Source organism: Pituophis catenifer, unplaced genomic scaffold, assembly GCF_029215685.1.
Source record: "Pituophis catenifer annectens isolate HBS135680 unplaced genomic scaffold, rPitCat1.0.hap2 SCAF_8, whole genome shotgun sequence".
NCBI lineage: Eukaryota > Metazoa > Chordata > Lepidosauria > Squamata > Colubridae > Pituophis > Pituophis catenifer.
The window spans coordinates 73795445-73808302 of NW_027256888.1; the positions used below are offsets into that span (position 1 = coordinate 73795445).

General features: G+C 43.5%; 1 protein-coding gene across 1 annotated transcript in view; it reads right to left on the reverse strand.

Moving 5' to 3' along the window:
- CFAP299 (cilia and flagella associated protein 299) overlaps nt 1–12858 on the reverse strand; it is a 294342-nt gene that overhangs the window by 77333 nt on the left and 204151 nt on the right. Inside the window, exon 4 of the mRNA XM_070948954.1 lies at nt 496–638. Within this exon, the coding sequence (XP_070805055.1) occupies nt 496–638 (143 nt within the window). The remainder of the gene's footprint in view (nt 1–495; nt 639–12858) is intronic.

Consider the following 12858-nt stretch of genomic DNA (forward strand, 5'->3'; position numbering starts at 1 on the left):
CAAGGGTTGCAGGAGGCCGTCGCAGCCAAAAACGCAACTCGGGAGCCCGTTTTCACTGGCAGAGCACTCGGGCCACAAAAGGCACCCTCGACACGCGTGACGTCGAGCTGGCCACGCCCAGCCTGGCCGTGCCCCACCCACCCCACCGCGGTCAAACACAACTGTGATGCGGCCCTCAATGAAATCGAGTTTGACGCCCCTGTACTAAATCTTACTATTATGGATGCATTGATTCCGTAAGTGCAGTGGTGGCCTACCGACCGACCTTCAGGAAGCTAAAGGACCAGATGACTGCAAAGAAAATACATCCTTCCATTTCCCCACCATTCAGTCAGAACTGAAGAAGCTTCTCGGATGAGAAGTGATACCTCTTCAAGGAAAAAAAAAACCCAAGAAAGCCCAATTGCCTTTTGAAAAAGCACCCTTGAGATAAGGATTCTAGTATGTCTACAAATAGTTGAGATTTCCAACGTGGGCAGAAGATGACTCACCAACCTCAGATCGCTGCGCCTGGGGAAAAGTTTCTTTTTTCCGCTGAAATAGACATCAAATTCATCCACCTTCAAGCGATGGGCATAATCAATATAGGCAGAGACCTCCTGGCCACGGGCATTTCGATCGCGAATGAAGATTATGGACTAGAGAGAAAAGGGAAAAGTGTTACTGTACTCCAGTGTCCGTAAAAAATAGGCTTGCACCGTTTTCGTTGTTTCTTGCAAAAATCAGGATTTCAGTCGTTCTGTCCTTCCATCATTCTGGTTTCCGTTAAAGACGGCACCACTAACGGCAGCCTCGGTGAAATGCTCTGCAGTAGTTCTGATGTTTTCTTAGACACAAAACTAGTTCAATTCTGCTGAACTCTTAATTCCCATAGCACTGTCTCATTTCTGAACTTTTATCATCCTCTCATCTTTTCCACTATCTTCTTGAATGGGTTTCTTATGATTTATCAATTACAGATTAACAAAGTTGGAAGGGATCTTGGAGGTCATCTAGTCCAACCCCCACCCCACCCCCCAAGCAGGAAACCGTACAACATTTCTGATGATTAATGATCGTAACTATGATTTATGGTCTACGACCTATTACTTGCTGTTTATATGTACACTGCGAGCTTACGCACTGGAGACAAATTCCTTGTGTGTTCAATCACACTTGGCCAGTAAAGAATTATTCTGTTCTGTATTTTGTTCTTGTATTTTATTCTGTATTTTATTCTGTATTCTGTTCTGTATTTTGTTCTGTATTCTATTCTATTCTATTCTATTCTATTCTATTCTATTCTATTCTATTCTATTCTATTCTATTCTATTCTACCCTACCCTACCCTATGCTACCCTATTCTATTCCTGTCTACTTTATCCTATCCTATCCTATCCTATCCTATCCTATCCTATCCTATCCTATCCTATCCTATCCTATCCTATCCTATCCCATCCCATCCCATCCTATCCTATCCTGATCCCATTTGTATGTGCTGCGAAGTAACTTTAATGGGATTTTCCCTGGAAGAAGAGTAAGTAGCATGGCAGACTTCCTCTGGGGAAAAAAACCCCATCTCCATGTCTCAGAGTGTAAACCGCAACAGTGTTTCTCAATTTTAAGAGATGTGGATGCCAACTCTCAGAATTCCCTAGCCAGCGGTGCTCTCAAGTGCCAATTCCCGTTTAAAAGGGATCTTAGTCATATTGCAGGTCACTGCTGTTGCATTGTGCTATTGTCGTTCGTGAAACAGCTGGAATCCTGGAGCAGGATGAGGCAAAAATTCTCACCAAAGAGAAGACAACTTCCTTCCAACCTTGTAGACGACCCCCCCCACTCTGTCAAGGACTTTGCAGTACTCATCTCTAAAGATCTAAGTGGCACAGCAGGGGTGAAATGCTCCCGGTTCGGACCGGATCGCCCGATCCGGTAGCAATGGCGGCGGGTGATTCGGAGAACCGGTAGCAAAAATCCCTGCGCTTCCCCCACCATGCTCAGCTGAGTCGCACGATCATCAGAGCATTTTTTTTTAACTTTTAAAAGCATCGAAAAATGCTTTTAAAAGTAAAAAAAAAAGCCTATGATTATCGCGCGGTTCAGCTGGGATCGTCAGAGGCTTTTCAAAGCATTTTTTTCTGCAACCTCTTGGCCGAAGAGGTGGTAAAAAAATGCTTTGAAAAGTCTCTGACGATCCCAGCTGAGTTGCCTGATTGGTAGAGAGATATTTTTTAAAAAATACCTCTCTGCTGATCAGGCAACTCAGCTGGGATCGTCAGAGAGGTATTTTTTTAAAAGCCTCTCTGACGATCCCAGCTGAGTTGCCTGATCGGCAGAGACTTTTCAAAGCATTAGAAAAAATGCTTTGAAAAGTTTTTTTTTTTATAAAAAGTTAGCCATGCCCACCCAGTCACATTACCCCACCACCACCAAGCCACGCCCACAGAACCGGTAGTAATACATTTTACATTTCACCCCTGTGCCAGAGCCCACTGTAACAACATTGCAGGGGCCGAGGCACGTGTGTGGGGGGCTCACGCATATGCGAGCGAGTGGGGTGCATGAGGATGGCTGCACGTGCATATGCAAGGGGTGGGCCACATGTGCGGGGATCACGCACGCATTGCATTTTGGGGGTTCGGGCACATGCTTTGGGTATTCAGTCTGGAAAAGGTTAACCATCACTGGTATAGGGTCTCCTGCTTGAGCAGGGGCTGGACTAGAAGACCTCCAAGGTCCCTTCCAGATGTATTCTATTCTGATTCTGATTCATGACTCTTTTTTCCCCCATACTTTGCCTAAATAGTTCTTGTCATTCTGCATTCTAGGTATTATTATCAGGAAGAGGCAAAATTGAAAGGCATATCGAATATGAGCAAGGAGGAGCCCCTGTTGAGGTCATAAAAAGAAGAGTTACACAGGTCTTTTCTATTTACCAGCATGAAAAAAAGATAGAAGGTTCCTATCAAAACAGCTGTCAATCAATCAATCAATGAGATTCTAGAGTCAAAACCCAGCAATGTCTCTTCCTCTCTAACTGCTGCAGGAATTCTTTCCAAAGAAGAAAATCCGAGCCGCTATAAAATCATTTTTGCCGGGCACAGAAAAGTATTTTCCCTTCATGGGTCAGAACAGAAGTACGTAACGTATTATGAGGAGTTAAACATCATGCTATAAATCCATGAACCGTTGATTGATTCATAGTATCTTTTTCTAAAAAGAAGAAATTAACAATAACCATCCTAAATTACGTGGGATGTTCCTGGTGTTTTAAAAAGCGAGCAAAGGAGCTGCTGTCTTATGTACATCATAAAGGACATCTTTCAATCACCCTATGATTATAAAATTAATTTCCTAAAGCAGGTGCTTTCACACAGACCTGCCATGTGGAAAATGACAACTTTTTGCAGCTCTACAAGGAACAGAGGTGGTATTCAGCAGGCAAACCAGGGGTGAAATGCTCCCGGTTCAAACCGGATCGCCCGATCCGGTAGCGATGGAGGCGGGTGGTTCGGAGAACCGGTAGCAAAAATCCCTGCCCCCCCCCCATTGCCCAGCTGAGCCACACAATCATCAGAGGCTTTTTTTTTAATTTTTAAAAGCATTTTTTCTACAACCTCTTCAGCCAAAGAGGTTATAGAAAAAATGCTTTTAAAAGTAAAAACAAAGCCTCTGCCGATCAGGCAAATCAGCTAGGATCATCAGAGGCTTAAAAAAAAAAAAGAAAAACCCTCTGCCGATCAGGCAAGTCAGCTGCGATCGTCAGAGGCTTTAAAAGCATTTTCTTAAAAACCTCTTCAGCCGAAGAGGTTGTAGAAAAATGGTTTTAAAAGTAAAAAAAAAAAAAAAGTTGGCCATGCCCACTCAGTCTTATTACCCCCCCCCCCAAGCCACACCCACAGAACCGGTAGTAACAAAATTTACATTTCACCACTGAGGCGAACCGATAGTGGCGACCTGCGGATGCCGCCCCCATCCCCGCCCCAGTGCTGTGCCGTCCTATTTAGCTACGGTTTCTAAGCCGCATGCATGCATGCAAGCCATGCGTGTGAGCAAAGCGAATCCGCGGAAAGCTGGGTGCATCCGCGGAAGGCATGCGTGTGCTCACATTTTCGGTGCGCAGCGAACCGGTAGTAAAATTATGTGGAACCCACCTCTGACAAGGAAGTAGTCAGGATGTCTCCCTGTGTGGTGGTTGTTTTTTTTTTTAAAAAAAACAGCTTCAAACACCTAATCAAAAATATCTGGAAGACGCCCCCCTCACAAAAAAATAATTTCTTTTTTCTTTTTTTGCTTTTGATCAAGTGTCACCTGTCAGCATTCATCTCCATTTTCTCCCTGTTTCCAAAAATTCCTTTAGCGGTACTTAAAAAGCTTTCATTCATAAAACGAACAAGTGTGCTGGATAGCTATTCTTAAGATGTTCTATCAGTTTTTTCAGTTTTACCGCACCTTTTTGCCTCAGAGAACGTAGGCTTGGCGGGAGGTGATTAAACATTTTCTCCCTTAACATGATAACACAGCAAGTAACTGTGTTCATACTAATAATGAATGTGAGTTTCACAGGATGATCTCAAGGGCGTGTCTCTACTACAAGGGCATGTTAAGGTGATAAGAGAATGCAGGTATCTTCAACCTGGCTCAGTCCAGATGTTTCGGGAATTCAGCTCCAAGAATTTCTAACCAGCATGACAGAGTGGTTATCACCAATCTTTGGGTTGGCCTTTTTCATATACTGTACAATCGGGGCTGAACAGAGCTTATACTAAAAGCATAGTAAAAAATGAGAGAAAGCACGTGCCTCAGATAGAAAGTCCATACAGAGAGTGGTAAGGACAGCAGAGAAGATTATAGGAAGCTCGCTTCCCATTGTTCAGGATACCGCTTATAAACACTATGCGCTTAGAGTTCAAAGCATTGAGACCCCACACACCCACTTCATGGTCTGTTTCTGTTGCTCTCCTCTGGGAGGAAGTTTTGAAGTATTTCTAGCAGGACTACCAGAGTCTGTAACAGCTTCGTTCCCTATGCCATTAGTCTGGTAAACTCGCAACTTTCATTTTTCTCGCCATGTATAGTAGTGGCCAAAATTGTGGAAATCTTTTGGGAAAAGCGTATTTTTGAGGTTTGATGGCTAATAACACCGCTTTTTCTTTCTTTTTTTTTTTTTTGTGGAGTAGTACCGTAAAATTATAAATCAATGGAAAGATAATTTAATCAAGAATGCAATGCTTTTCAATCTTTGTTTGAGAGAAAAAAGTGGCCTTTTTTGACAGTGAGAACAATTAATCAGTGGAGCTGCTTGCCTCCAGAAGTTGTAAATGCTCCAACACTGGAAGTTTTTAAGAAGAGATTGGACAAGCATTTGTCTGAAAGGGTATAGGGTTTCCTGCCTAAGCAGGAGGTTGGACTACAAGACCTCCAAGGTCCCTTCTAATTCTGTTATTCTAATCTATTCTAACACTTAGTGATTTTATTTTTAATTTTAAAACATACTTTAATTTAATTTATTCTGTCTTCCCATCCCATAGCCCCTGCCACCTTGCAAGGAAATGGCCAACCATCTCAGAAATTATTCACTGTACATTTGAGAAACAGACGTCCAAAGTCCCACTTTCTGTGCAAATTCACTAGTACGGATTCTTGGGCTGGGTCCATATATTGCAGGTATGATTAGTCTCTGCTCCAAGTTCCTTAAGCAATTATGCCTGAACAAAAGTAACACAATGAACTTTCTCCAAAGCTGTTTTTCCTCTCTGGCCTGAAAAATCCCCTTCAGAAATGCGTGCAGTTGGCCAACCGTAATTTCTCCGACAATGGAACGCAATTAAAGTGCGATTGAAAGAAAACAGATTTCCCGGAATTGCTGGAGAAAAGAACAGTTTTGTTTTTCTGAAAGGAGGGACACACAGCTTTGCTATTTTGCTGCTTGGAAATATATTAAAACCGTGGAAGGGTTGGGAGAAATATCCATCTGGTTCAGTTCGAAGCCGGGAGGAAGACACCGGAAACATGGAGGCTGATTGGAAAGATGATTTAATGATGAAGCAGAACCACCAAGCCCATGGTTCTCTGGTGCAGCTGAAGACATGGGAGTTGAGAGTGAGGGGTATTTATACCTTCTCTTGGGCTTTGCACTTGAGCTTCCTGTTCCTGTGCAAGAACATGTATTCTATTGGCTGTTGTCAGATACCTATGGGGTCATGTTTGTCTGAGCTCCCAGGTTTGGTTGAAGTTTGCTGGGTGATGCAATGTCCTTAGGAGATTGTGCAATGCAGTGGGCTCTGCGTCTTCTACTGAATGGTACTATTATGTCTTGAAGGGGCATGTCTTAATCCCATCACCCTGGAGCTGAAAGTCTTTTGTCTTGCAGACAGGCTGGCCCAGTCCTGCTGGGGCTATTAAGAAAGGTTGGGGCTGCTTTCCAAGTGCATGATTCTCCTTTAGGGAAATGTAATATTCTGCCTTTTTTAATATTTCCCAAAATAGTTCATTTTTCTAGGAGAGGGCTGGGTGCTAACTTTGTACAGAAGCGAGATACATTTTTAACAAGGTGCAGTTTAAAAGTCAGTAAAATCAGAATAATTAACAGTTAGAATGCACAAAACTTGGAATGAATAGCCATCTCACTGATCACATCCATCCGAGCATGGCATCTGCAGGAGAATTAATACAGCTGGTCCTTGATTTATGACCAAAATTGAATCCAAAATTTCGGTTGCTAAGCGAGACATATTTATTAAGGGAGGTAATAAACCCTGTTGTTAAGTGAATCATTGTTGTTGTTAAACGAATAACACGGTTGTTAAGCAAATCTTTGCTTTTGCGTCAGAAAGTCACAAAAGGTGATTTGACCCTGGGACACTGCGACAGTCATAAATATGAACTATAAATATGAACCAGTCCAAATTTTGATCACGTGACCATGGGGATGCTGCAATGGTCGTAAGTATGAAAAATAGTTCTAAGTTACTTTTTTCAGTGCCGCTGTAACTTTGAACAGTCACTAAACGAATGGTTGTAAGTTGAGAATTAACTGTGTAGGATTTTTTCTTGGTTTTTTTTCTATTCTATTGCTCCTAAGGCATTGTTTTATACCAAGAAACTGTCTGACAAAAGGTACTTCCATGGAAAACTACTCTCCAAAGCACCTGAGGGCAGGGCAAGAAGCAATGGATGGAAACTAATCAAGGAGAGAAGCAACCTAGAACTTAGGAGGAATTTCCTGACAGTGAGAACAATTAAGCAGTGGAACTACTTGCCTCCAGAAGTTGTGAATGCTCCAACACTGGAAGTTTTTAAGAAGAGATTGGACAACCATTTGTCTGAAATGGTACAGAGCAGTGTTGGCAAACCTTTTCGGCACCGAGTGTGCATGTGTACACTGGGAAGATGATCTTCCAGTTTCCGGAGCACGCATGCGCACTGGCCACCTGGTCTATTGTTTTCTGGCCTGGATGTCCAGCTGGTCGGGGCGCATGCAAGTGCTGGAAACTGGAAGATCATCTTCCCGGTACGCACATGTGCACCAGGCGGCTGCTTTTCCTAGTTTCTGGTGCTCCCGTGAATGTGAAGACCAGCTGGCCAGCGCGACGGAACCCGGAAAGCAACAGGCGACAGCTCGCGTGCCCGGAGAGATGGCTCTGCGTGCCACTTCTGGCACGCGTGCCCTAGGTTCGCCATCACGGCTATAGAGTTTCCTGCCTGAGCTGAGGGTTGGACTAGAAGACCTCCGAGGTCCCTTCCAACTCTGTTATTCTGTTCTGTTCTGTTCTGTTCTGTTCTGTTCTGTTCTGTTCTGTTCTGTTCTGTTCTGTTCTGTTCTGTTCTGTTCTACTCTTGGCCATACCAACAATTTTTGGTCATCAGAAAGCTCTAACGACAGGCAGCTAACCAGGAATCTTTGGTGCTGTCTGAGCTTGGTTGTCTTCTTGCAGATGTTTCATTGATGTTTCAGCGTGGATGATGTTATTGGCAACTTAAAACCTAGTTAGGGTACGGAAACATCTGCAAGGAAACACCCAAGTTCAGAGAGCACCAAGGACCTGTTGTGACCTAGGCCCAAGTAGTTATTACCAGACACAATCAGTCCTAAACAAACGTATTTTATTAGAACAGCTTACTTCATTCTCAGCTTAGTCCAAATTAATTCCAAAACAAAGTCTTTCAGAAACAGTCCTTCGGCTTTATCACAAACCTTTGTCTTCTTTGGTACCCTGCCAAAGGCTTTCCTTGGCAAATCCCCACAAAGTTCAGAAGCAAGAGACACCTACAAGAAACAAATGTAGCAACATTGCTTTCCTATAAAGATCCCAAGAGCCATTGCTGCTCTTTTAAGCCTTCTGGGAGGGGCCAATCATCTCCTGTCCTTACTCCCGAGTCGTCCTTTTTGCTTTAGCTGCTCTTCCCTTCGGGCAGCTCTTTGCATGTGTGCGCTAGGAACAGGCTCCTCCTGTTCCTCTGCCTCTCTGCTGTCCGCCTCTGGAGGCTCTGGAGTCCGCACATCGCTCCCAGATGGCCCTGGCTCCATCTCTGCCTCCGACGCAGAGCCCTCATCCGGGCCTTCCCCAGACTCCAGGACTGGCCCATTGTCCTCCCCAGCCTCCTCACTGTCTGAGTCCGTTGCCAGCTCCGCAGGCTGCTGGCGGACCACAACAGGACCCCTCATGCCAACCCTGAGCTACAAATGTTCTCCTTTATTGGAACCAGCACCCTGCTGCTGGTCAGCCTTAACGTACTCCTCGACTCATGCCTGAACGTATCCCTACGGTAAACATAATTCTTTCATTTTCCCAGTCCACCCTCTTCTATGCAAATGCTGCTCTATTTTAGCTCTTCAGCCAGCCCACATGTAGCACAACAGCAGGAAAGCAGATGAGCCAAGAGGCGGAACTGCTACGCTGTCCTTTAATGAGACCACAGGCTGCCGGTTCCAGCTGCAGGAAGAATAAGCAGGTTTATAGTAGCTACTGTGAAAGTCACAACCCGGTGTCTGGAGGATGTCATGGTCTGGATGGGGAAAACACATCCGGACTCAACCCAACCATGATAGAACAGCTGTTGATTCAGAGGCCAGCTGATTCTAGGAATATGCAATTGATGCTGGTGGCTTTACCTGGAACAGGATGCACAGAAGAACATCTCTCATGCCCTTGTCAAGTCTGGAGTAGTCCTCAACTTACAACCACAATTGAGCCCACAATTTCTGTTGCTAAGCAAGATGTTGGTTAAGTGAGTCCCCCCCCCCCATTTTACGACCTTTCTTGCTTGTTAAATTAATAACACAGTTTGTCAGTATGCGCACAGTGTGACTATGTGAGACAACCCAGGAGCAAATGCAGTAAACAGAGGTTTGCATTTAAATAGTGGTTTTATCTACAAAGAATATATACATACATGTACTTTAATTAGACCTCAAACAAACAGCAATCAGCAATTACAGTACGGAAGCACACACGGAGAGAGAGATACGCCCCAAGAGGGCCTCTTCTTATTACAGGCTCTTAAAGTGATATCAGCCCAAAAACCTTGCTGACTCATTCCCAACATTACATCATCGTAGCAGCTGGTCAGCTCTTAAATCATCACCCTGACACAGAGGTTAAATGAATCTGGTTTCCTTATCGGCTTTGCTTCTCAGAAGGCTGCAAAAGGGAATCGCATGACCCCAGGACATGCAACCGTCATAAGCATGAAGCAATTGCCAAGTTTTGATCGCACGACCATGAGGGTGGTGCAATGGTTGTAAGTGTGAAAATCGGTTATCAGTCACTTTTTTCAGTGCCATTGTTAACTTCGAATGGTCACTAAATGAATGGTTGTAAACTGTACTGTAATTCCCTCTGCATAGGGACTCAGAAAATTCAGCTGGTCCAGAATGTAGTGGAACATGAGTTCAATACCTGAGTTAGGATACTACCACCTTACATTTCAATTACCGGAGCTCTACCATTAGATGGACAAAATTAATAATATTCATCAAGATCAAACAGGTGTTCTCCAGGGGTGAAATCCAGCAGGTTCTGACAGGTTCTGGAGAACCAGTAGTGGAAATTTTGAGCAGTTTGGAGAACCGGCAAATACCACCTCTGGCTGGCCCCAGAGTGGGGTGGGAATGGAGATTTTGCAATATCCTTCCCCCAGGAGTGGGGAGGGAATGGGAATGTTGCATTATCCTTCCCCTGGAGTGGGGTGGGAATGGAGATTTTGCATTATCTTTCCCCTGGAGTGGGGTGGGAATGGAGATATTGCAGTATCCTTCCCCTGCCATACCCACCAAGCCACACCACACCACACCACGCCCACCAAGCCACGCCTACAGAACCGGTAGTAAAAAAATTTGGATTTCACCAAATATTCACTGGTGTTCTCCTACCATTTCCTTGCTTATTTTAATTTTTATTTACAGTTGTATTTTTGGTAGGTTGGGCTATAGTTTCTTTTTGCCTGAAGACCGATGCAAAGAATGAGTTAAGCAGCTCTGCTTTCTCTCTACTGCTTATTACTTCCTGGCCATCTTCTCTCTTTAGTGGACCGACTGTTTCCTTGACTTTTCTTCCCCTTATTTATATGTTGAAAGAAACTTTTTAAAAATTATCTTTGACTTTTTGTTGCAAGTCATTGTTCATTCTGAGCTTTTGCTTTCTTGGTTTTATCTTCATCTGAGTGGTCATTTGTAGAGTCTCACTTGAATTTATTCTGATGGATCAATTGACTTTCATGTTTTTTTTAAAAAAAAATTATCAATGATTGCATTTGCAGGAATAGCATGATGTAATCTGTGTAGAAAACAGAATTAGCTTTATTTTCTGACTTACTGAAATCTTTGGATTTGGTACACCTGTTTGGGTATTAAAAGATTTTGTTTGTTGTTTTTTATATTGGTCTTCTTTTTAGAAGGCAAGTTAAGTGGTAGATGTTAGGGGATACGCATGACCACGCAGTTAATAATACACTGAATAATTAATTTATTAAATCATTACAGCATGGAGTGGCATGTGTATTTTTTGCCTCGGGCATCAAAACAATTTATGTCAAGCACTGCTTTTCTTTCTTTGTATTTGGGCAAAATGTAAACTACCCTGTCAATTATCAAACAGTTCCAAGGTCCATATAGCTCACTTTGTTTTGGAAATATTTGCTGAAACAAAGTAATTGTAATGTAAAGCATTTTCCCCTCAGGTTGAATATTCTTCATTTTTGTTGTATGCTACTCAGACTCATTTCTGGTGAGATGGGAGGCAGTGGTGGGTTCGTCCCGGTTCCGCCGAGCTGGTAACAGTGACGATATGACGTCACCGAACCGGTTTTGCCACCCTGCCGCCCCCCGCGTTATTCTTAAGTTTTATTTGGCCCCACCCCCAATCTATTGCTGCCTCCCAAGTCCCAGCTGATGGCTAGAGGGAAAAAAACTGTTTAAACTCTTGCCGCGGGGCTTCAAAGGGCCGCCCTACAGCTGATCAGTGTTGAAAGGCAGTGTGGTGGTAGACTGGTGCCTCCAAAAACAAATGAGTAGACCGGTGCCTGCAAAAATAAATAGGTAAACCAGTGCCTCCAAAAACAAATGGGTAGACCGGTGCCTCCAAAAACAAATCAGTAGACCAGTACAGCTCTGCAAGCAGTTAAAAGCCTGGTAGACCAGTACCTCTGCTAAATCCTAAAGAATTGTCACATGACCATCAAGCCATGCCCACAAAATAAGCCACGCCCACAGAACCGGTAGTAAAAAAATTTAGAACCCACCCCTGATGGGAAGAGGCTATATACCAGTGGTGAAATCCAATTTTTTTTACTATCGGTTCTGTGGGCGTGGCTTGGTGGGTGTGGTGTGGCTTGGTGGGCGTGGCAAAGGAAGGATATTGCAAAATCTCCATTCCACCCCACTCTGGGGCCAGCCAGAGGTGGCATTTGCCGGTTCTCTGAACTACTCAAAATTTCCGCTAGAACCTGCTGGATTTCACCCTTGCTTTGAAGGAGTGCCAATTTAAGGGTAAATGATGCAGACAATATTTAGAAGTCAATTATTCACCTAAAAAGGAAGCTATTTTAAAAAAAATAAAAGCCAACCCAAATATGGACAATTTCACAGGTGATGCCCTAAGGTCTTGAAGCCAGCATTTCCCGAGAAAGGGGAAGCTTAAAATACATTATAACTTAAAATAAATTCTTAATCGGCTATTTTTTTTTAAAAAAAAATAATGTTTAGCCTAATCTGCCACCTGTGTTTCAAGTTACATCAAGCAAACACAGCATCGAGGCTCCAGGAGTGAAAGGAAACTGACCTCCTGTATCTTAAAAACAGATGGTTCTTTTCGGAAAAAAAGTCAGAAAGTTTTTGGCCTGGCTTTGCAGAAAGGATGAAAGATGAAGGCAAGACTAGAAGTCACAGTCTCCTGGTGATTGGTCCAAAGTCACCCACTCGTCTTTCATGCCTAAGGAGAAACTAGAACTCACAGTCTCCTAGTTTCTAGGGCAGCACTTTCACCGCTACACCAAACCAAAACTTTCTTTCAGTTCACCAACATATCAGTAATGCATTCATAAGTACATAGATGATGATAGATCACCTGGTAATCACACAGTTGTGGATTGGTGTGGGCAAAAAAAATGGGAAATAACAGCACCATTTCCATCCTACGCCAAGAAAACTGCATGGATACAACCGCCAAGAGGTGAACTTGGCTCAAGGATAACTTTCCCTACCACTTTAGATATAAGAAACTTTTTTTTCCTGTTCTTGGAATGACTGGAATGTTTCTAAGGGGTCCAGGGCTTACGTTTGTTGTTCCTTGGCAGCTATTAAATATGATTCGCCAAGGGGAATGAACTTAGCACACCGGAAAGAAAAGGTCCAAAGGTGTATCAACCAAATAAGCAAAG